The sequence below is a fragment of the Elgaria multicarinata genome, chromosome 4 (genome assembly GCF_023053635.1).
Source record: "Elgaria multicarinata webbii isolate HBS135686 ecotype San Diego chromosome 4, rElgMul1.1.pri, whole genome shotgun sequence".
In the NCBI taxonomy this organism is placed as follows: Eukaryota; Metazoa; Chordata; class Lepidosauria; order Squamata; family Anguidae; genus Elgaria; species Elgaria multicarinata.
In genome coordinates this window covers 123,125,365-123,150,836 of record NC_086174.1, presented here as the reverse complement: position 1 = coordinate 123,150,836, position 25,472 = coordinate 123,125,365, and the positions used below count along the sequence as shown (strand labels likewise).

At 40.6% G+C, this 25,472-nt stretch overlaps 1 protein-coding gene across 1 annotated transcript in view; it reads right to left on the bottom strand.

The window, feature by feature from the left end:
* The window catches only part of SNTG2 (syntrophin gamma 2), a 290,940-nt gene that overhangs the window by 84,403 nt on the left and 181,065 nt on the right, over positions 1 to 25,472 (bottom strand). Inside the window, exons 7-8 of the mRNA XM_063125821.1 lie at positions 18,919 to 19,006; positions 13,543 to 13,634 (exon numbers count right to left, since the gene is read on the bottom strand). Of these exons, the coding sequence (XP_062981891.1) occupies positions 13,543 to 13,634; positions 18,919 to 19,006 (180 nt within the window). The remainder of the gene's footprint in view (positions 1 to 13,542; positions 13,635 to 18,918; positions 19,007 to 25,472) is intronic.

Sequence of the window (25,472 nt, the reverse complement as noted above, 5' to 3'; positions counted from 1 at the left end):
CCAACAAAGAAAAAACCAAGCAAATAAGTTACTTCCTTACGAAATGTCTCTCATTAACCACCAAAGAAACACAAGATGTAGAATTTAAACAAGCACGTAAGTGTGTAACAATATAGACACTTTAGATCATCAATGTTTCATTTTGTTGTATATTCAGCTCCAAAGGTTACAGATATTAGGAGAGAGACCATTGTTCATTTTCAGTGGCATCCTATAGCAAGCCTTAATCTGATGAAAAGACTTGCAATTAATACTTTGGAAATATGATTAAAGAAAAAATCCCAGAGCGCATTAAAGAAGACGTTTTCACATTTGCATGAAAATAATTGGTATTGTTCTTCACTTTACCACATGAGATAAACTCAGCAAGGAAAAGTGACATCTTGTTTGAAAAGATATATTCTGCATCCAACAGATAGCACTAAGTAGAAAGTGGCAATTGTACAGGGTAAAAACTCCTACAAGACATTTTAATTCAAATTAAGCAACATGTTCATTAAGCCATTCCTTATAATGTAGAAGACCATTAGTTTCTGCTCAAAGCATTTTTCTCCCCAAAACTTCCTTCAATGCCTGAATAGACCCAAATGGGTTGTTAACAGATTCCATCTCACTCCTGATTTGAATCCAATTGTAACAAAACTGCTCTACAGGGTTGAGGAATCTCCCAGAACAGCATGGAAGATTGCATGGGAAGTTTCATGGGGAAAAAGACATTGGCAAAAATGGCCTCCACCCCTTTCATTAATGGAGATATCCACTGGATCAAAAGTCCTTCTGCAAGCAGAATGGCACAACTGAACTCAGCTCCTCAAGTTTTTTATTCAATATGTTTTATTTACCTTTGATATAAACATTTCTTTTCAAAATTGATGAGTAATCAGGTTTTTTTCCTCTCATTATCTTGCATAAGAAAGTTGATCTTTCATTATACATAGATGGCGTGACTTCTGTGATATTCTCAAAAACACCTGATACCTTTACTAATGGTTTGAATACTTCCTATACTCACAAACATTTATGGTGGCTTTGGACACGACATGGGAATGTGAGCTACTTAAATTTCTGTGACTTATTCAAACCCTGGAGATGTACATATCTCCTGTGAAAGTTAACTCTTTGTATGTCCTGGAATGCAATGTATAAACAACAACCCTGTGTTATTTATATATTGCAACGTTGCTATGTTATGTCTGAGCTTCCAGTATCACCTTCTGATCCATAGAATCCTCTTTGCTCCCTTATTTGGGAAGACAATTTCCCCTGTTTTTATCACAGTCTCTTTGTAGTTCTTCAGTCAATATATCTTATTGTTAATTTAACTAACTTCTGCATTCTGTATTAAAGCAAACTATTTAATAGTCTCATATATTCAATAATAAAGTCCATATTATTTGATTCGATCCTTGATTCAGATTTGCTAGTATCTCTGTGTTGTAAGAGTAAAGTGCAACCTCCCCATGGCATACCTCTACCCAAGGCCTCTACAAGTGTATTGTTACACATCTACCCTTGTGTGTCAAGTGGCATATGTGACGGAGGACATGTATTTACATTGCTACTGCATAAGTCCACATCAGTCTATCCACTAATCAGGAATGGCCCACGACATTTTGCTGCCTGAGGCGGAACAGCAAATGGTGCACAACCATCCACCCAAGTCAAGATACATAGTACCCAAGGCTGATCAACTTAGGCTAGATCTACACTACCGCTTTATAGCGGTATTGAAGTGAACTGCTAACCATTGGGCACATTACACATTCCATATACCGCTTCCATAGTGTTTTTCCTGCTCTTCATTCTGCATTATCTAAAATACCACAACAAATGCCTGTGTGTGTGCCCTACGAGGTATAAATGTGTAAGATGCATATAGCGTTAACATGATGGGACCGTAATGATTTGACACAAGGCATAGATTTGGCCTTATTTTGGCACCTGAGGCAGAAAATTCCATAAACATCTTTCTCATTCTTGGCAGTGAAATAATAATACTATTTGCTGTCCTTTCATGACAACCAAAGAGATGGCTGCTTTCTGCCTAATGGTAAGGGCAGCCCTGTGCCCATGCCATTTAAATTAGTAGCATAGGTGTCAGGAAGCAAAGATAATTTCCAGCCTTTGCCATTTCCCTATTCTATTGCTTCCCCTCACTGAAGGTACTATTTATCTCACTGGGGAAAACATATCATGATTTCCTTAACAGGACAAATAAACACTTGGCGGATAGTGATGTTGGAATTTAAATTAAGATATCAGAGAAAGAGCACAAGGCAATCAGGAGAAAAGTGCCATTATTCTGCTCAAGACTGGAACTTTCATATTTGCATTTATAAATAGAAATGTCAGGACATCTAGTCATGCATCTCTCACATCTTATGTACTTTGGCCCTTGGATGCAATAGCAGAGGTCAATGAAAGTATCACAGATCTTAGTTTATAATGACAGTAGGGTATAGTCTCTGAATTAATATGTGAATCAATATTTATAATATCCAACTTTTTTTTAGTTTGGATTGAACACAACATTTGAATCAAATATAATTAACATTGAAATAATGAAGCTAGGACAAAAAAGAATTTATCCATAAACACGCCAGGCAATTAAGTCCAGTTTGAAAGGGTCAGAGTGTTACATCCCAAATAAGAAGTGAAATGTTGAGATGCCTTTGCAACAAGAATTTAAATGATTAGGAACACAGGACTCATGAAAATGTTCATTTGTCATCCCTTAGAACTATACTCTTCCATCAAGGGAATACTTTTTGCCCAGTAAAGCTAAACTAAATATCCAGGCTTAACACACAATGAATCCAAATATTCAAAGTTAATAAGTCGAAATCTTATTTCTCAACTGAGTCATATAGATGACTGACGATTGAAACTGGAGAGTTGAGCTTAGCAGAGTTCTTCCCTTTACAATAACTAACTAACAAGGGTTTGAGATAAGCTTGGATAAGAGAGAGTGATTTTTCCAGGGTTACATGGTGAGCATATATTTTACCCTGCAGAGAGAAAAGCCTCAGGGGAATGTTGAGTGGAAAAAATGGTTGTGAGGGTAAAAAGTCTCCTGCTGCTCAAGGTTGCAGCCTCTCTCAGCAGCTTTTCTCTTAAAAAAAAAATCAGCATTACAAAGTTAGACTCAACTGTATGTAACATGTAGTCTGGCCACATGGTACGCTACATGGAAGTGTAGATTGCAATTCAAAAAAGTGTGTGAGCAGATGTGAGAATGATGCACACGTGGCTATGGATTTCTTTGACTTATTTGCATCCCCCTGCCCCCGCACCCCCATGCTGTGAAATAGGCAAGCACCTGTTCAGTGAAAATGGATTTTCTGGCATCACATTTTCAAATAAAGTTCTGACTCCCTGTAACGCCTGCATGTGTAGCTTCTTTCAAATTTTCAGTTTGGATTTTTGGAGCAGGGGTTGATATGACACCCCTGAAACTGTGAGGTTTTGGGGGCACTGCATTTTTTAAAACTTGTGGGAGGGGGGTGTCTCGCCATTAACAGACAGTGACAGTAGTTTCTCTCCTTTTTCTTTACATTTTAACTGTGTTTTTGCTGTTGCCTATGACAGCAGTAGCAGAGCTTTTTTCAGATCTAGCAGCCACTATTTCCAGCCCAGAATGCTCCTAGAACCAGTGGGGGATGGTGGTTCCAATGTCAGTGGGGCCGTGAATCTGCTCTGGGTTTCAATCAGAATGAGTCAAAGCTCTAAATCCTAGGTGCTTCCACACCTTGGATAGCTCCTTTAGAGTTCTGACTGAAACCCACAGCAGATTCACCACCTCACTGACATCAGAGCCACCAGCCTCCACTGTCTGGAACAATGCTCTGTCATGATACAGCATCATTTGAGGCGGGCTTCTGGGGGGGGGGAATGGGAAATACAGCCATCATTTCCACCACAGAATAATTTTATGACATAGTCTAGTTCCATGGGCATTCTTAAGAAGTCTGGCTGTAATTGGGGGGATCTTTGCTCTTGCCACAGGCAGCATTCTCCTTGAAAGCATTTTGATACCCCCCCCAAAAAAAAACCCAATGAGATATGTTCCCTTTCAGTTGCCAGCTTCAAATGGGCTGATTCATGGGCCATTTCCTCTTAGCACCGTCCCCTCTTCCCATTACAGGTTTTAACTTGTGAGCTAGGGGAAAAGTTGAATTCTGTATTCAGTTATTAACCCGCTGTAGTCAGTGCAGAAGAAAGAGAGACAGGATCCATGCTATTTTTATTTATTTTTTACTGTCACCTAGCAGCTGCACTAGTGCACTAGTAGCTGTTGAGAAACATTGAGGAAGTGAAATAATACACAGTAGCTGAAAGTGGGGTCAAGCAACCAGTTGCTGTATAAGTAGCAGAACTAATCAGACATCATTTCTATAGTAGTGCGCCTACTGCACACATGAGGAAAAAAATGGTATCACAGTTGGTTAGAGCTGTCAGCTTTTTATGTTCCTATGACAAATGATTTGAGGCATTCAGGCACTTTTCTGTTTTCGTTCTGTCCCTGATTGTGAGACTCTGAAAGGAGGGGGGGGGGAATCCTTAGGTCTTTAGCAATAATTTAATTTAAAGCTTCAATTAAAGCCATGTCTGGAGGAATTGACAGACACAGATTAGAAGTATAAATTTCTAAAATACTTCTTTATCCAGTGGACACTGAGGCATTAGCTAGACCTAATGTTTATCCTGGGGTCGTCCCTGCCTGCTCCCGGGATATCCTGTGTGTCATTTACATGAACAGGGATGACCCCGGGACGATCCCGGGATAAACCTTAGGTCTAGCTAAGGCCTGAATGCAAAAATTAATGTTATTTCTGTCAGCAGGGCTGAACAACTTTATACTGCGGGCCATATGAGAAACGCTTTCACCAGTTGGATGCTCAGATACGAACAAGATAGTTTGCATGGATCTGCCCAAAGGCACAGCTGATGGACATTTGTTATTCTGAACAGTTAAACATTCTGTATCTATCTATCTATCTATCTATCTATCTATCTATCTATCTATCTATCTATCTATCATCTATCTATAATGAGAATGCTGAGAAATGGGGGGGGGAGTTATAAATATGAGGTTTCTACTTCCTTGCTTACACCTCTGCAATGAGGAATATTGTGGCGTGGTTTTGTTTTTTTAAAAGACCTCCCTATAGCCTGATGTGTCAAAAGCAACCTGAACACATGGAAGTCAGAAGCAGGAACAGAAGGCCCAGCCCTGATTCTTCCATGCCCTCCAACACTGCACAGATGTTCCAACATTGCACCATATTCTCATACCAAAACAAACTCTGTTCCCTTCGTTCTTATCCATGGTTGAAGACTTTTAATCACTTAGCTCTATGCTGTATTCACTTATTCTGAAATAGCCCTGTCCTCCACTGGTCAAAAAACCAAGAGGTTATTTTGGCCAAATGGTTTGGGCACCCTTTTGATGACACAAAATTGGGTGGGATAGCTAATACCCTGGAAGACAGAAACAAACTTCAAAGTGATCTTGATAGGCTGGAGTGCTGAAAACAACAGAATTAAATTTAATAGGGATAAATGCCAAGTTCTACACCTAGGAAAAAGAAACCAAATGCACAGTTACAAGATGGGGGAATATATATAGGTTCAGCAAGATAACTTCTGGAGATCCTGGGAAGGGAATTGAAATCTGGAAATTGGCAACACTAGAAACTCACACTAACAAAATTTTAACTGGGCATCTTCAAAAGGAAAACAAGGTTACAGTGATTTAATAGAAAACACGGACCTATTACAGCATAAGCTTTTATGGTGTAATATTAAGTGGATTCTAGCTTATGTCGTAATATATTTTTTAGTCTTTAAGGTGCGACAAGACTTTTTGTTGGTTTTGCTGCAACAGACTAATTTGGATACCACTCTGAACAGTTCTTACCATTATCACATAATATCAGTAGCTGCCATTTACTTATGGGAAAAAATACCTATAAATATAAACATCTCACAGAAAATGCATGGAAATCTTACAATTTGCCAGATGGCTCCTACATTTAGTAGTAACAACCATTTGGTACTAGAAAAAAACTACCACATGATAAGCTGGTTGTCTGTATTGGCTTTCTATTAGCACACCCGTGTTCTCATCTAATGGAGGAGAAAATGAAGAGGGTCTGTATTAATTTCTCCTCCTGCTTAGATCCATCTAATGTCTGGCAATGTGAAACTCCACACATCCCAAGCACTGGATGGAGGGATGCTTTTTGTTTTAATGTCCTCTTTTGCATTAAGGACACTGGGTTAAATCCAACATCACGCAAGCTGATGTCTGCTGGTGTGACAGGGTTTTCTCACTTTTCCAATACAACTGATAGTGCTGGCCTTAGTAGTGCCTGCAGCAACTGGGGTTTACTTTAGGTAGAAAAATATTTGGGTAAATCCTGCCTTTTTCTTTGGGTTGACTGCCCTTTCTGAATCAGGAGAAAAAAACAGTTATAAAATATTAATCTTTAAACATATACACAGAATTCTGGATTTAAAAATCTACTTAAAAAACACACACGCCCTGATGGAATCTTAGTTTGTATTAAAAATTAAACCGGAAAGAAACTTTTTTTAAATGAAAGAAATTACAGGGACGTGTATAATGCTTGCATAATTGCATCCCTAATTTGTACTGATTTTTACGCTTTATTCACATTTTCCTTTTGTTTTGTCTGTGGTCTTTACTGCCAATTTAGCCATTCATTCAATTTGGCTTGATGGAAAAATGGAGTATCTGCAGAAGTGTGGTATTCACATAATTGTGCCATTTCTCTAAAATCAGTATTTCTATCAAGCACAAAACATCTGTAGCAGACATAAACCATTCTCAGTTTCAGTGCCTGTTCTTGATAATAACTTTAAATAGCAGTAAATCATGGTGTTTCTCCTATATGTACAATAATTGTTCATCAGTGCTTGAATAGTAATTTCTCCCCCAGAATTCTTAACAGAAATTCTGGTCATTTCCTGTGAATAAACATTTTACTTGCATTGAATGTTTTGCTCACAGGTGCCTTTCCTGCCCTGTTCAAATATTCAACCTGTCTTCAGGCCTTAAATATCCTTGTACGTTTCCCCCTTGAATCCATCTCTCTTCTTTCAGCTCAAAATTACCAGTATAGTTCAGTTTCTTTTCTTCACTCATTGAATGCCACAATCACGTGCCTTCTGGCCTTCCTTTGTGCCACCTTGTTCCCAGTGCTTCTTTCAACCACTTGGCAACTGGGGCTATTCACTGGCTATAGCACTCGAATGTCAAGGTTTTGGTCTCTTCCATTGTCCTCCTTCACCATTTACACACAGAAGTACAAAATTCTCTTCCATAGCATCTAAGTCTCTTAATAGTTCTGTCTTGTGACATTTTATTTCTTACCAGATTGTTAGCTGAGATCATCTCTGTTGCAGTGCTCCTGCCCTCACCTGCTCTATGGCCAGCTGTTTGTTTATTTGTTTGTTTAAGCACCTCATAAATAGATTTCTCTAGCCATTGTATAAATTAAAACTTTATAACACTCAAAATACAAATAAAATCCCAACCAAAACAACCAACAAGATAAAACTAATAAAACATGCCAACACACTGTAACATTTTTTATCAACACAAAAATGAAAATGACCATCAAAAACTAAAAAGCTAAACCCATACACAGCACTGACTAAAATAACAGAAAAGGCTCTCACAACAGCTTACATATAATCAATTAAACAAGACAATCTAAAAAGCCATGACATACAAGGAAAAAGGAACTTAGAGGGAAGAGATAGGAAAAAGTATTCTTTTTGCAAGTCTGGTGGAATGTTCCTGCCCTCCCTCTCATCTCCTTCAGTGCCACATGATGCAATGGCTGCTGCTGGTGATATTTGAGGGAGGTTTTCAATAGGGCTGGTAGAATGGCCCTGCTCTCCCTCAGCTCAGCCAGTAATGGCTGCTGGTGATAACAGCTGATGGAGCAGAAGGCTTCATGAGGGAGGTCTTCAGCAGGTTTGGTAGAATGGCCCTGGTCTCCCTCTCATCTCCCTCAGTTCAGCCTGTTGGAATGGCTGTTGGTGGCGATCACTGAGCGAGAAGGAACCTTCAGCATAAACACTAATAATACTAAAATACTTTAAAAGCCTAGTAGAGTCTTAATCTGGTGCTAAAAAGATAGTAATGTGGGTGCTAGCCAAACTTCTCTTGGGAGAGCATTACAGAGCTGAGGGGCCACCACCAAAACAGCCCTCCTTTGTTGCTGGCTTCTAAGCCTATGAGGGGACACAAGGAGAAGAGTTTCTATGGATGAACTTTAAGGTATGGGTAGTAGGGTGACCATATGGAAAGAAGGACAGGGCTCTTGCATCTTTAATATTTATACAGAAAAGGGAATTTCACCAGATGTTATTTGTATGCATTCAGCACCTGGTGAAAGTCCCTCTTTATCACAACAGTTAAAGCTATAGGAGCCCTGCCCTCTTTTGTATCTGGTCACTGTAGGTCATGTTTTAATACAGATTCACCTTTGGTCAAATAAGAAATAGTCCGGTTTTGGAATTACCATGCACCAATCACAGCTACTCTTAAATGAAGCAGTTTCAGTTCTTCAACAGGGATGTAAAGGCTTTGCAGTGTTCAGCTGCATTTGCCATTTTACTTCACCTACTTTCCATAGTCCAGACACACAATCCACTTTTAGTCCCAAATGACAACACTAGAACAATGTCTACTCAGAAGTGTCCACTGATTTCAGTGGGCTTATTTGCAGGAAAGTGAGTTTAGCATGCAGCCTTAATTTGTTTAATTTCATGTATTAATTTCATGTACTGTTCTTCTGTCCTTCCAACATCCACTTTTTCCTGTTCCTATCTCTTTTTCTCTCCCTTCAAAAGATGTTTGTAACACTGCTGGTGCATAAATTGAACCCTAAGAGGAGTTATTGCAGGGCTGCAGCCACAGTGGGGTTTGTGTGTGGTCTGGAAAGCAGAATTTTCTGCTCACTGAACTCAATGGGACTTCCTTCTGAGTAGACATTTATAGCATTACATTGAGAATTAATTAACTAGTTAATTCCTGTTCAGTTCCTGTACAAAGCCTACACTTCTTTGCAAAGTTTTCTCAAGGTTTGCATCTATCATGGTTTAGGAATTCTTTAGCATCCACCCATATATTCTGAATCTCCACTCACTCAGGCTGTTCACATGACACAACAGCCCACCATGGGTCATTTCACCCTCAGTAAAGCTGTGGCACGTGCAGGATGTGGCCACCTTAAGCATGCAAACCCCGCATGGGGGTTGTCATGGCCTGAGGATCTGGCAAGTGTGGGTTATGCGCGGGTTAAACAAATAAAACAGCCAATAGGTTATGCGAGGATGGCTTAACCCTCACATAAACCATACTTGATGGATTCGCACAACACAGCCCCCAAGCGGAGGTTGCGCCTGCAGGAGGTGTGGTTTGTCATGGGTTAAATAACCCATGATGAGCAATGGTGTATCATCCAAAGCCAGTCACTGTGTAGTATACATAAAGCCAGGAGTGTCTGATCTCATATGAACCCACAACGTGAGAGATATACACTGACTGCTAGGAGAAAAGAAGGAAAGAAGGCATGTGCTGGAGTGGGGGGTGAATAGTTCTTCAGGATTATGGGGATGCAAGGACTTGCAAATGAGACAGAAGCAGAGAAGAAAAGTCTTGCTGCCTAGACAGCAGAGCAGAGGAAAAAGAACAAGCTGAGCTGCATCTTTGATATTTCTGCCACATCCTATCCGCTCCTTTCATCCTATGAGAAAGCAGAGCAAAAGGGTCGTGGAAAGCAAACTGCTCTTTAGAACCCCTACAGCTTAATGTATAAACAACACGTATCTTCAAACAGAGCAGAGGAAGACTAGAAAAATTCCCAATGTTTGTATACCACACCACATCTAAAACTAATTCGGAAGCGTGAACACAAGAGGTAAAATAGTAAAAATATAAAAAGAATTATAGACCCCTATATTATTTTTTAAAAACACAAAAACACAATGCCAATAAAAACTGTGGCTGATCAGTTAAGGAACAGAACTGCTTTCAGCAGGCACCAGATACAACACAGTATTGGCAACTGCCTGACTTCCAGGCACAGGGAATTCCAAAGAAAGGGGGCCACCATACTGAAGGCTCTTCTCTAGGTGGACTCTAATTGAGCTGTATGCCCATGTACCACAAGGAGCATGCTCTCTAATGACCTCAGTTGGTAAGTGAGAAGGCATGCTCTCAGGTGTCCTGATCCCAAGTTGTTTAGGGCTTTGTACACAAGTATCAAAACCTTAAACATGCTCCGGTAGCAAATAGTCAGCTAGTGATGCCCCGAAGAACTCCTTTGACACCATCCTGAGTCCTGCTTTGATTACTGATTCACCTGCCAGATCCATAGCACCGCCAGACTAGGTGAGAGACTCAGGGCTTTGCTAGACCTGCCGGGATAAGCCGGCAGGGAGGCGGGGCGACGGCGCGCTAACTTTAAAGCGCGCTGCCCAGCCTCCTAGACGGCCGACGCATAGGGACGACGCAAGCCCTGCAGAGTCGGCCATATTTTTTTTTTTAAAGGGGCCATGTGGGGCCCGAAGCTGCCGGAGAAGGTAAGGGTTTTTTTTATTTAAGCCCCCCCCCATCCGCCCTCCCTCGCCGTCTCCCGTTCGTCGCCCTCCGCACCCCCTCACCGTCTCCTGGTCGTCGCCCTCTGCCATCCCCTCGCTGTCTCCCGGTCGTCGCCCTCCGCCCCCCCTCACCATCTCCCGGTCGTCACCCTCTGCCCCCCTCACCATCTCCCGGTCGTTGCCCTCTGCCATCCCCGCTCCTGCCGGTCCGGCCTTCCCTCCCCCATCTCCCCCCCCCGGATCACCCCCCCGGCACGATGGGCACAGCGCTTGTAGGAGCGCTGTGCCAGGTCCGTGGCTTTTCGCGGCTACTCGGGAGTAGCCACAAAAAGCCACGGACCTTCCTAGACGTTTCACAGCCCCGGCCTGAGGCCGGGGCTGTGAAAAAGGCGTGCCATAAGCGACTTCGCTTATGGCGCGTTAGAGAAGGCCTCAGTGCGGCCTGGCGTCGGATTCCCCTGTGCATCATCTGGACGCACAGCAGGGAAACCGGCCCACAAAGCGCGCTAAGGCCTTGTCTAGGAAGGCCCTCAGAGTTCTTGTCAGGGTAGCCCCTTGGCTGCCACAAGATCCTTTTGCCCTGGGTCTACTCAGGAGGAAGAGGCAAAAGTCCCAGCAACAATCAGGAAGAGAGGTAGTTGTATATAAGCCCTAAATGCCTGCATTTTTTGTATGCAATTTCCAATTGTATGCATTTTGTATGCATTTTGTAATTGGGGAACTGTACTGCAAAATTGGGAGAAGTGTATACATCAATGGATGTTCTGGTCTGTGTATTACATTGGGAAGTGCAAATTGGAATTGGTTCATATTAAAATGTGAACCAAACAAGTTTCTCCCCCATCCCTATTGAAATGGTAATCGAGCTTTACCAATAGAGACTGTGCTAATGGACTGAAGTCCATGCCCCATTTCCATACTGTCATTCTAAAAGAATGAAATCAATGCAGGACCTCATGTGATAATCTTCGAAAATGTCACAACGTGCTGTTTTTAAAAGTGGGTCAATTTGGAGGGGGGGGGAGGACACACAAGAAGCAGAAGATGTATTTTTTGCCGAGCAGATGACATTTCTTAGAAAAAAAATGTTTCTGATTTTTGCTGACATTTTGTAACCCTCGCCTCTGCCCATTTTGATCAGAGTTCAGTCTGATAAATGCTATCTCATGCCTGTTCTTTCAACAATTCACCCTAGAATCTGAAGCCACTTTCTTTTCTAAGCATTTGAAATCTTGCCTTTTGATCTTTCACTTGCTCAAATCTTTTTGTTTCTGATGAAGGTAGGTTGTGACTTTTCTACAGGGCAAGGTAAAATATGGAGTATTTTTGCTCCCATTCTACTTTTGTGTTTGCGCTATACTTAAGTGCACATATACCTAACCTCTTATATGAAAGGGTGTCATACATCAGAGGAATCAGCTTCAGTGATATTCTAACAGCATTGTCTTTTTGTAGGCATTCAGCATGCTTTCCCTTCTTTTCCCATTCCTAGCTTTTCTCCAAATCTCAAGTGTACTGAAACACTGATCTCTCTCTCTCTCTCTCTAGCAGATCTCATCACAATGTGCAAGCACTAACAATTAAGTCATAGAGGTTGTGTTTTTAAACACACACACACACATATCATCATTGTAACAAACACCAGCCCAAATATCTGATGAGTGAGGACAACATATATATTCCAAAATAAAATGATAAAAGTGTATGATAGGCCTTGACAACATGTGACCTACCAGGCTGAAGCTAGACCATCAAGCATGTGCTTAATAATTTCTGCTTTTTGCAGTTCCACGTAGACAGCAAAACCAGGGGGCTGTCTATACGCAGAGAAAGCACTAGAGTGGCTGCGGATCTATGCTGCGTCGGTTCTGTTTCTGTTTTTTGCAGTACCATGTAGGCAGCAAAACCAGGGGGCTTCTCCATGATGCTGCATTTTAAAAAAGTTTGGGATTTACCCTGACTTTTTCAAATGGAGGGACGTGAACACGGTGCTCTGCAGCCAATCTGGGGTCAACCCAGGGGTGGAGCCTGGTGGAAGGCAATCAGCGATTGGTCACCTTCCACCAGTAAGAGGGTGGGGGCAGCTCTGGGCCCCAGATGGCCACCTAGAAACCCCACACTCCCTCAATCTACATGACCCACCACCACCCGGGAGAGGGAAAGTGTGGGGTTGAAGAGGGAGGCAGCACCAACCGGCACCATGAAGGCAGTCCCCAGGATGATTATTACCCTTTGGTGCATGGTAGATCATATTTGAATGGATGAGAAATAGGCTCCGTTTGATTCCCAAACTTGAACAACACAACAGCAACAAAACAGGGGGAAAGCTTTATGTTTCTCCAAAACTGGAGCAGAACCTAAAACCTGATTTGAAAATCTAACTTGAACCCGCTTAGACTCCTTTGCCAGTTATATAATAAAGCACTAGTATAATTCGGGGTACAGTAAGGAAGGAGTCCTGAAAGCTGTTCATCTAAAAGCAATACAAAGGTAGAGGTGTGTCAACTTGGTTGACTAAAAATGACCAAATCCAACCAACCATGATCTTAACCTCATCCCTTACACAAGAGGGATCCCTAACCACCATAATTTCAACTTTGTTTGGCTGCAGCCAGTTTCTTTGGCCTTACTTGGGTTCCTGCAGCCCCATATGAACATTAAATATGGAAGTCCAAATCTCTGAATAATCTTTTCCAACAGTTTCATATTTTTAAAATAAAACTGAATACCCTATCAGTCCTGACCCAGTAATTGTAAACTTCAATTTCTGTGGTTGATGTACTCCGCCCTTTCCCTGGTATTAGAGTAATCACGCTTGATACTTCTAGAATCTGTTCTCCTGCTCCCCAACCACATAATCCATACATACAGTACAAGGGGAAATGACATTGACTCGCTTACTGTATTCGTTGAGTTTCCATTTAAATGTAAACCACTGTCAAAGAGAGGGGAAGAAGCACCACTGCTGTGATCACTTGATGGTCCGGGAGAATCTGAAATGTGGCATATTAAACACATTAATTTGCTTCATAATTTCTATTCCGCAGAGATTACAGGGGCATGTTTTACTAAGAATTGCATTGCATGTGTGCAAAACGGTCAGTTCATGCAAACAAAAATAAGTAAATATTTGATTTAACTGCAATAGGTTTGATCATGTGCTGTACATGTCTTAACAGGAAAGACAGGCATCAGAAATGGATAGTAGTGTAAAATTCTTAATCAAGCTTACATACATCTGCAATAGTATTCATGTATTCAAGCCAGCATATGGGAAACAAATAGGCATGCTGCTCAAACATATGTATTTTAATATCTATTTTCTGTTTTTGCAGGGTTAAAAGCTGATAACAACTATAAATTAAATAAAAAACAAAATATCCAATTTTATATAGCCTTGGCTGTTAAAAAAATCAGTATAAAGAAGAATATTTCAGAAGGCATTCCGACTGCATTTCCAAACATACTTACTTACTAAAGGAGTAAGCCCTATTGGACACAATGGGGCTTACCTACAAATAAATATGCATAGTCTTTATGTAAAGACTATAAAGTCTTAAGTAGACCATTAGGGCTATGTGGTAACCATTGAGAATGTCTTATATACATTTTTGGTGTTCAAAATTGGGATATAGATAGAAAAGGCATCAAGGCCTTTTTGGGTGGTCTTAAAATTTGTGATGGTACAAAAAATAGAAGACAGCCTCTTTAAAATCACTTCACTGGCTGCCAATTAGTTTCCAGGCAAAGTAGAAAGTGTTGGTTATTACCTTTAAAGCCCTACATGGTTTGCGTTAAGGTCACCTGCGGGATCGCCTTCTCCTGTACAATCCGCCCCGCACACTCAGATTCTCTGGGAAGAATTTACTTCAGCCAGCTAAAACTAGATTGACAACTGTTACCCAGAGGACCTTCCCTTCTGCCACTCCCACACTGTGGAATGGCCTGTCGGGAGAGATTCGCCAACTCAACAGTCTTTTTGAATATAAAAAGCTATAAAGACTGATCTCTTCTGGCAGGCCAACCCTGGCTGTTTTTAACAATGTATTAGTTTTATATGTTTTAATCAGTTTTATGTATTTTATAATACTTTTGTATTTCGTGTTGTTCCCCACCTTGATCCAGAGGGGGGGGTAAGAAATAAATTATTATTATTATTATTATTATTATTATGATGATGATGATGATGATGATGGGATAATAATAACGTCTTTACTGCTCAAGACCAAAAGATTGAATTGTATCTGGTGATGGGGAACCACACCAGAGAACCACACCAGATGGACTTCCTTACTAGAACTCTGCATATATTTATTTATTTATTACATTTATGTACTACCCCATAGCCGAAGCTTTCTGGGCGGTTTACAACAGTCATGGAGTACTGATGTATTCTAGGTGTGATCTAGACAGCCCATCCTGACAGAATATGGGCTTAATTGTTTTGTAGTACCTTCAGAACTGACCCACACAGAATGTGTTATTGTAGTTGGAAACCAGGAGGATCAGAGCCAATAAAGCACTGGGAGAAGATGCAACTGGCAGTGTCCAAAATCTGCCTCAAGTTTCACAAGTCAAGAAGTCAGAAAACCTATTGTCAAGGAGGAATTGTCAAAGGCGTTCTGGAACCTATATAGGTCTGAGACTGCTGAGATTAACTGATAGGCTTGTCATGAGCTTCTGACTGATCTTCTGCCTGTGTCTGGGAGACTGATGGGTGCCCCTAGCCATGAGCACAGGCCACTGCTGAAAGCTTGTGAGGGCTCGGCAAACATTCAGCAGCCACCTGTGAAACTGTACACTTCCCCCTTCCACATTATTGGCGGCCGCCATTGGTACGAAAGGGGAAAAACACCATTTCTGGAGATTCCAGAAACTGCATTTTCCCCTTTTGTGTTAATGGCTCCATTCACACCTTTACCCTTGCATGAATGGGGCCCTCTAACGCCCCCATTGGCGCAGGGCAGGGGAAATGTGTCATTTCCCAAGCTTCCAGAAATTGTGCATTTCCCCGTTGTGTTAATGACAGCTGCTCCGGAAGTTGTGTATTGCTCCCTTTCACACCAAAGTAAGCCAACATATACGAGGAAGGATGAAGAGTGTTATTTCGTGAGTGGCTGCAGGCAGCTACCAAACATTTGCTGGGCCAAGCAGAGCCTCAGAAAAAGCTTGCATGGCCCGGCAAGTGGGCGGGTGGAGGGCGGATGGCAAAGGGCAAGCATCCGCCAAGGCAGCCACAGCCAATTTTGCTCAGCCCTATAACTGGTTCATCATCCCAATGTGTTGATAGGACCAGGGTTTTATGTCCCCAGAAGGCAATCTGATTGTAACAACCTAATTTTAATCCCTAATTGTCACTGTCTAGATGGCTCAGTTTCTTCAGCTCCTCCTCATATGCCCTTTTGTTTCGAGTGTATGTATACTTGTATATCTATACCATTAATAATTTCTCTTCCCCACAACAATGCTAACTCCTCCCACACAGATAGAAGATCAAGTGTAGGACAGTGCAGAAAAGTTTTGTGTGTTCCTAAAAACATTCCACAATCTCTCTTTTTTCTCTCTTTAAAAAAATCTCTTTCAATCGCATTCATGTTACAAACAGAGTTTATTGTGCTGAAAGTTGCTTTGTTCACTGACCTTGAACATAATTCTCCTTTCTTATTTATTGTACGCATAGCATAGTTCACATATAAAGCTTGTGATGTCTATCATATGTAAAGGATGTACTCAGAATCCTTTTCTGAACAAACTGTTTATAATGGGAAATGCTTCAACAACTGAAGCAATTATGCGGCAGGGTCTTGCTATTTACTGTTTTACTCTGTACAGCACCATGTACATTGATGGTGCTATATAAATAAATAATAATAATAAATAATAATAATTATAGCAGTGTTAATAAGGTGTAAAAAATAATAATACTTCAATCAATTTTCAGCTGTTGATTTTACTTTAATCATCTCACAATTCTGACATACACAAACAACCTTAAAGATTCGAAGCAACTTGGAGAGCTTCAGCTATTGGGTGGTATAAAAATGCAATAATTTTTTTATTTTATTTATTTATTTTATTTTATTTATTACATTTTTATACCGCCCAATAGCCGAAGCTCTCTGGGCGGTTCACAAAAATTAAAATCATCATAAAACAACCAACAAGTTAAAAATACAAATACAAAATACAATATAAAAAGCACAACCAGGATAAAACCATGCAGCAAAATTGATATAAGGTTAAAATACAGAGTTAAAACAGTATAATTTAAATTTAAGTTAAAATTAAGTGTTAAAATACTGAGTGAATAAAAAGGTCTTCAGCTGGCGACGAAAGGAGTACAGTGTAGGCGCCAGGCGGACCTCTCTGGGGAGCTCATTCCACAACCGGGGTGCCACAGCGGAGAAAGCCCTCCTCCTAGTAGCCACCTGCCTCACTTCCTTTGGCAGGGGCTCACGGAGAAGGGCCCCTGTAGATGATCTTAAGGTCCGGGTAGGTACATATGGGAGGAGGCGTTCCTTCAAATAACCTGGCCCCAAACCGTTTAGGGCTTTAAATGTCAATACCAGCACTTTGAATCGGGCCCGGACCTGGACTGGCAGCCAATGAAGTTGTAAAAGGACTGGCGTAATGTGATCTCGCCAGCCAGTCCCTGTTAGTAAACGGGCTGCCCTGTTTTGTACCAGCTGAAGCTTCCGGACCGTTTTCAAAGGCAGCCCCACGTATAACGCATTGCAGTAATCCAAACGAGAGGTTATCAGAGCATGGATAACTGTAGCTAGGCTATCACTGTCCAGATAAGGGCGCAGTTGGTATATCAGCCTAAGCTGATAAAAGGTGCTCTTTGCCACTGAGTTCACCTGTGCCTCAAGTGACAGTTCTGGATCGAAGAGCACCCCCAAACTAAATAAATAAATAAATAAATAAGAAAATAATTTGGGCAAGATTAGATTCTAGCCATTCTTACATGCTAAATTGGCCTCATTAATGTGCAAACAATTGCACACATAGCCTATGGCCTTCCTTCTTCTATCAACATAAAACACAAACCAATGCATTAATCAATTATAAAATTCAAGCAAATTCAAACAATCAATTATTTCATTCATTGATTTATATCAGACCTGCATGACTTGTGACCCAAGAAGCCCACAAGTCGGCAAAAATACAGAATTAATCAAGCCAAACATGGAACGTCTTTCATGGGTGATGGGATGTGTCTTCTTGATGGATCTGAGCAGCCATTTTATGAATGAGTAACTGCCCCCATGGTAGCCACTTTGTGAGAGTGCCCAATGACCCAAAATGTTTAGGGACTCCTGATTTACTTGGAAGAGAATTCCACTGAAATCAATAATCTTTACTTTGAAGTAAAGATGCTTAAGCACAATGAAAAAAGAAAATACAACTTCAAAATAATATTGCTTAAAAGTTATAACTGAATCCCAGGATTAGAATATCCTTGTGTCCAGTAGATCACTGTAAAGCAAAGGATTTATATATGTTTTTGCACAGGCCTGGCAAGATCATCTCTTTGTCAACTAAGATGATACCTATATGATGGAACTTCTCTGTTTCATAAGCTTTCCTGTGTTTGGAAGTGAAAACTAATTAGCTTTAGAAACTCCCTGCACAAATTAAATTCCAAAACATTTTAAGTAGTTGACATGGCAACCTGGTGCCAATTTAACAGGATGATTATGATGCTTGGAACACTTGTTAAAAGTGAGATTGATGCAAGCATTACATCAAGCCCAGCTAAGGGCAAATCAGCGCTGTTATTTTCAAAAGCACACATAACAAGACACAAGATCATAGCATTACTGTGGCCAGTCTCCCTGAATCTGTATGGCAGTGAGTGCCCCATTAGGCTATCCCACATGGCTGAAGTATGTGTTAACTACTACATGTTATGTGTGTCACTGCTATGGTATGTGTGAAACTACTGATACTACATGGATCTTTCCTATTCAGTCACACTGTTCTCTCATTCCAGGGGTGATGATTGGGTGGGAAAGACCCTATCATTAGTCCTGTCAAGGTGGTTGCACCATTCATATATTGCAGCCATGTGGGACAGCAGCACAGAGAAGTGGTTTACCCATGGATATGGGAGCAGGTATAAACATTATTAAATAATATAGCGTTTCAGTATATAGGCTTTCTTGAAGCAAAACACTCATGAATGAAATATTATTTGTGTGCAAGTGTCTGTTTGTTCTGTGAAATTTTGCAGAGAGGAAAACATTATACTGAGATCCATTAATTTTCCCTTACCCAATGGGAGCTTTAGAAATGATGGCGCTTCCCTGAGGTACTGAACGGTGATGGTAACTTCATCGCCAGCATTTCGCAGTAGATGCACCTGTCAGTGTGACAAATAACAGCTACTTTATACCAAAGAAGAACCAGCCACAGAGAGCAAAGTAGTCTACATCAAAAAAGCCACATCTCAGTAGTTTTGTCAGGAATCCAATATTCATGTTTATCGCTGGACTGAAGAATATCTTGAGGGTCAGACCACAAAAAGAAATGATAAAGACAAGCACATTTTGGAAGAGTCTAAATATTCAAATGCGAATCTCTGTTTGCACATATCCAGAAAAAGAAGAAAAAAGATATGCTTCAAAGTGATTTCTGATAATACAATTACAATTACAGCACATTACAGTCAAAGTTAAGCACTTTCTAATTCCTTAAGGTTGGGGGAAGGGGAATGCTTATCTCTTGCATTCACATCAATGAGACTTAAAAGTTCTTATCTTTGGTTGGATTGTAGAATTTTGATGCTCTGTTTTAGGCCTTAGCTAGACCGGGCGAAATCCCGGGACAAACCCTGGGATTGTCCCTGTGCATCCACATGATGCACAGGAGATCCCGGGATCAGGGAGGGATGATCCCTCCCTTGCCCCGGGGTGTCACCCTCCACTTTGGGCCCGGTTTTTCCGCGGACCCAAGATCAGCGCCCATCAGGGGTAGGGTGGGGGGAGCGGGGAAATTAAGATATATTTTTTTAAAAAACCCTTACCTTTGCGAATGACCTTTTGTGGACTCTATCTTCTTTAAAAAATTTTAAAATGGCGGGCGCGACGCCTCTCCTCCTGAGGTCATCATGCCTTACGTGTAAATGGAGGAGGGATCTCACGTTAATCACAACGTGAGATCTTCCCTCCTCCATTGTGGGATAGAAGGTAGGTCTAGCTAAGGCCTTAGATAGGGATGGGTGAGCTCAGCCTAAGCAGTCACCCACCACCACTGCTGAAATTGCACACTTTGCAGCATCAATGGGGCCTTTATGGTTGCTATTAATGCAGTGGGGGGGGGGAAGTGTGCAAATTCCGGACACACAATGGTAGCTATGGAAATTGTGCAGTTCCTCCCATTACATATGATGACTGTAATGGACCTATTTATGCAGGAGTAAAGGCACAAATATGAGAGTAAAGGTCCATTGACATAGCAGGGGAAAGCTTGCAATTCTGGGAGTGGGGTTGGATGGCTGCTGTGGGCTCCCAACTGGTTCCGGGGGTGTGGATTGGGGGGGTGTCTGTTGGACTCCTGGATTCAATCGGGCACTTGAGACATCCCTAGTTTTAGGCTACAAACCAGGAACAGGGGTTTATGCTGGCGGTGCTACAATCAAGGTATATGGGAGGGGTGTGCTGTGCACTACAATTTCAGCAGTAGAAAGGGGATGATCATTCTTAATTATTTACAAATGCTCTTCATGATGTGTCACCTGTCTTCCCAGACACATCTACAGTGAGGTACAACAATTAAAACTCAATACAATTCCACCTTAAATAAACAGTAAAACCCATAAAAATCCAAATAGAAAGCTGCATAATTAGCAAAAAGGAGCAATGAAAAATACCTCATAAAACAAAAGGCCCAAATATAAAACTACAGGCTAAAAGGTTATTAAACGCAGCAGTAAAAAGCAGCTACTGGTGTCACATACAGAACAGGTAATAAAAGCAGCATCGTAACAGTAATTTTACGTGTGCTTTTTCTTAGTTGTTGTTTGTAGGTTTAACTTCGTTCCAAAATAAAATTCCATGTTAAAAAAGTAACAATGAGCAGTAAAAACAATGGGCCCCACATCATATTATTTACATTAGTATTAGTACCATTTAACTGCCAGCAAATGCCTTTTGAAACAGGAATGTCTACTTTTGAAAAATCTACACAAATGCACTGTAATCAATGGGAAAAGAATGCATATATTTCAAAGATGTGCACAATTGATGCGTACGTTTGGAAAAATACACACAAAAATTGGAGAATACTGGGAGTTGTAGGACCTTTTTTCTGTCTAAACATGGATTTATTATTTATTTATTTATTGCATTTTTATACCGCCCAATAGCCGAAGCTCCCTGGGCAGTTCACTAAAGGATTGCAACCTTAAACATACATCTTTCACGCTAGATAAGATTAATTTAAAATCATATCTTGGAGAAGACAGCTCCTTACTCAAAATTTACTAATTAAACCTTACTATATAAATTCTTCTAGACATCTATATATCAAGCTTTTTGTTGTTTAAACCTCATACCATATTTTTTGCTCACTAATTGATAAGATAGAACTTTCTTTTTACCTTTTACAATAGTTTTTGAGCTCTTCACTACTCAAACATCTCTGATAGGGGTTCTCTTTTGATGCTATCCAGAAAACCTTGCCAATTTCTTTTCAGAAATTACCCAGAATACATTGTAAACCTACTTGTGTTTTCCCTTTAATACAAGCACTACCTTGTACGTATTTACATTTCCAAATTGTTCATTATTTCTTAAGCATTTGCAGTTGCTCTTCACTTGGCATTTTATAAAAAGACATTATTTTGCTTTGAGGGAGGGAGTTAAGAATTTCTCAGTAGCCATCTTTGCAATTTCAACTAAGCTAAATCCAACTATTCTCTTAAAATATGTGACATGGGTAGCTAATAACTTTAATCACACCCTCCTCTGACAGCATGTTAATGATTCAAGCAGAGAACAGCCTCCATTGTTTTTAATATAGCACTTGTGTGAGGAGGAGGTATTAGAAAAAAGTCAGTATAGATTTTTCTGAGCTGACACTGCTTCTCTTCCTCCTACTAGACCGAGGCATGCTGGTTTTCATGTTAGCAAGGCCCCTTTCCTTCATTTGGTACAGGTTAACACAAATTTCATAACAAATACAATGATAATAATCCATATTTTTTTTAATGAAATGCATATCACTGAGATCTGGCTGGATAATACAGGGAAGCTGGTGTCAGCTCAGATGACGCCAAAAGTGTCCTTGGTTTAACGGCAATCTGCAGAAGGGGAAAGGCCAAGGAGTGTTACATTTCTCTGCAAAGCATCTATCACCCTTACCACTCATTGTCCAGCATAGCTCTGCCTTTATTATGGGAGGTTGATTGGTTCTGTTTTTGGAGGTGAACATACACATTTAAGTGGTAGTACTAAGTGTGTGTTAAATATTGTTGGGTTCTTGGAATGAAAAAGATAACTAACTGGTCATGCGTTAAAGTTGCTTTGATCTGGGATAAAAATTGTGGCCATTGTCTTTCTATAGGTGCAAACTTCATAAGTTCATTTAAAAAAACAAAACCTGTGAATAGGAAATCTACTGCCTAATATCAGGGATCTATTTGGAGGCAGAAAGAGAAGGACTGTGTGGATGGCTGGATGCAGATAATTACCATGGTCTGTGCTACTGGGAACGGTAGCAGTGATGTAGTCAGAAACAGAATGTCTACTGAAGCAGTGAAACCATGGGGGAAAGCCACTAACAGAGCAATCCTATGGTCCCTGGGTGACGGGACTAAATGATAATTTTTATTCCTCCTGCCAAGCCTGTAGATTCCCCTCAGGAAAAGGAATCAACATTAGCTCCTTCCCACACCTCCTTGCAGCCACGACAGAAAGAACCGCAGTGGCTGCTTTCTGAGGCTGCAACTGCAACCTCAGATGACCTCTTAGAGGTCACAAAGGGGACATTTTGATGGGTTGAGAAGGGAGGGGAGAGAACCTGGGATCATCTGAATCTTATGGCCCCTCCATCTTCCATCCCTGCCAATTGACAGTGAGTAAAACGTGCTTAGAGGCCCATCTAGTTGATTTTGTTTTGGCTTTTTGAGGAGGAAGAGGAGATATAATCACTTCTGTCATTTTTCCCACCTGCCATAGTCTTGATCTGAGGGCATAGGATTTTGGTGCCCTCGGTCTATTGAGAGTGCATATAGCATGCTTTAATTTATTTATATATTTATTTGATGTTAGGGATGTATGGATTCTACAAGGTCAGTTTTGTCTGTGTTTTGCAAATTGTCAGGCACCTTTCATTCCATTGTCCTCCCATCAAGGGAATCATTTTTTTTTTCAGTTTCCAAATTTGTGCAAATGCGAATTTGCATAACTTTGAACATGTGCAAATTCGGAAATGTGCAAATTTCCCATTACTCCAACATTAAAATCACTCCACTGAATGCCAATTAGTTTCCGGGAAAAGTACAAAGTGTTGGTCATTACCTTTAAAGCCCTAAATGGTTTGGCTTCAGGTTACCTGCGGGATCGCCTTCTCCCATATAGTCCGCCACACACACTCAGGTCCTCTGGGGTGAACTTACTCCAGTCAGCTAAAACTAGGCTGACATCAGTTTCCCAGAGGACCTTTTCTTCTGTTGCCCCCAGATTGTGGAATGGCCTGCCAGAGGAGATTCGTAAAATTAACTCTCTGTGTGATTTTAAGGCAGGTTTAAAGACTAGCCTTTTCCGGCAGGCCTATCCAGATCAATGTTAAATCATAAATTTTTAAGATGTATTGATTCCTGTTCTAATGTTATTCCCCGCCTCGATCCAAAGGGAGAGGCGGGTAAGAAATAATTTTATTATTATTATTATTATTATTATTATTATTATTATTATATTTGGCCGGTTTTTTTTTAATTGTGTTATTTTTCTATGATGAAATTTGTGCAAACTTCCCAAAGCTTAGAAAAACAGTATGTAAATCTGTGTACTCCGCCCAACAGAGGAAAAGCTGGTCTGCTGCAAAATTCACAGATCAGATTCATAAAAAACCGAACTCATTTGGTTTTGTTGCAGATTTCTAAGTGACGTATCACCTTTATTTTAGAATAAGCAGTACAGCATTTTGTACTTGGATTTCCACTAAGTGGAATGAACTGGACATTCTATGTAAAATGCCCAACTTGTACCATGATTTTCTAATAGATAGCTGACATGTGAAGATAATTGCCTGAACTCTATCACTCTATCTATCTATAGTCTATCTATCTATCCATTCATAACATTCAGTAGTAGCAAAGTAATTGGTACTTCCTATCTGGTTGCAGAGTAAAAAAGAAAAGAAGAAGAAAAGTAGCAACTCAGATCTTCAGTAAATGAAAAGTCAATATTAATCTAGTCTTCCCACACAGTAAAGGGCTGGACGAAACAAACATGAGCAAGTCTAGGTCACAATTTTAAATTGAAAAAGTGGGATATTTACTTTTATAGTATTAGATCAGCTACTTGGAAGAAGACCTTGGAAACTCAAGGGAACCTTGGTGCACAGATGAATTTTGTAAAGGAATTGAGTTTTAAGTGCAGACACACTAGACTCCACATTGGTTTCAGTGCATCTTGTCATTCAGGCTGTTGTACCATATTATTAACTGATTATGTATTACAAATGCACCCCCTGCTTGGGGGTTGTAATGTTGTACAAACCCACAGAGCATGGGTTTTGGGAGAGTTAAATAACCTTCATATAACCCTAGAACAGACTATGGGTTATGCAAGGGTTGTTTAACTGAATGGACATTGGTGGCCACTTGCACCCTACATGTGCTGCAACTATGGATTAAGTAACCCATGGTGGGCTATTGTGTCATGCAAACAGTTCTATTATTATTTATTTATTTCTTATTTTTATTGCATTTATATCCCACCTTTTCCCCCCAAGGAACCCAAGGCGGCTTACATAGTTCTCCTCTTATCCTCACAACAACAATCCTGTGAGGTAGGTTGGGCTGAGGGTCTGTGACTGGCCCAAAGTCACCCAGTGAGTTTCCATGGCCGAGTGGGGACTAGAGCCTGGATCTCCCGACTCCCAGTCCAACACTTTAGCCACTACACCACACTGGCTCTCTTATCACTAAAAGATAAAGTAGTTAATTATTTTGGATTGTTTAAATTCAATAGTTTTTCTTGTATTTCTTCAGTTTGGTAAGATTAATTTGGCCATGTTCTTTGTATACTGCCTTGCGGCTCATCTACACAAAGCAGGATATTCCACTATGAAAGTGATATGAAAGCGGTATATAAAAGGCAGGAGCCACACTACTGCTTTATAGTGATATTGAAGTGCACTGCAGGATCTACACTACTGCTTTATGGTGGTACTGATGTGCACTGACAACTGTTGGGGCCCACGACACATCTACACCAAGCAGGATATAACACTATGAGAACGGTATGAAAGCCAAATCTTTTGAAAGGATTATTCTCTTATTTGTTTAGAAGAGCATGTCTGAAATACCATATTCAAGCTCTCTTCTGGACAAAGCCAAAGATAAATAGGACTTGAGGTTTGGGGGAGATAATGGCTGGTGGGCTAACCCAATTTAGCTTTTCAAATAGATAGCTATAAATATTATGGTTTTATAAATCAGTCAGTTTGATTAAAAATCAAGTAAAGGTTAACAAAATTGCTGGTTGAGTTTTTGTCCATGTTTAAATGAGAAGGCATTTATTTCCTAATCCTTTCAGGCTGACAAATGTGGCTCCCTGAACTCCATTAATATCCACTTCAGGGTTGGAATGAATTGATGT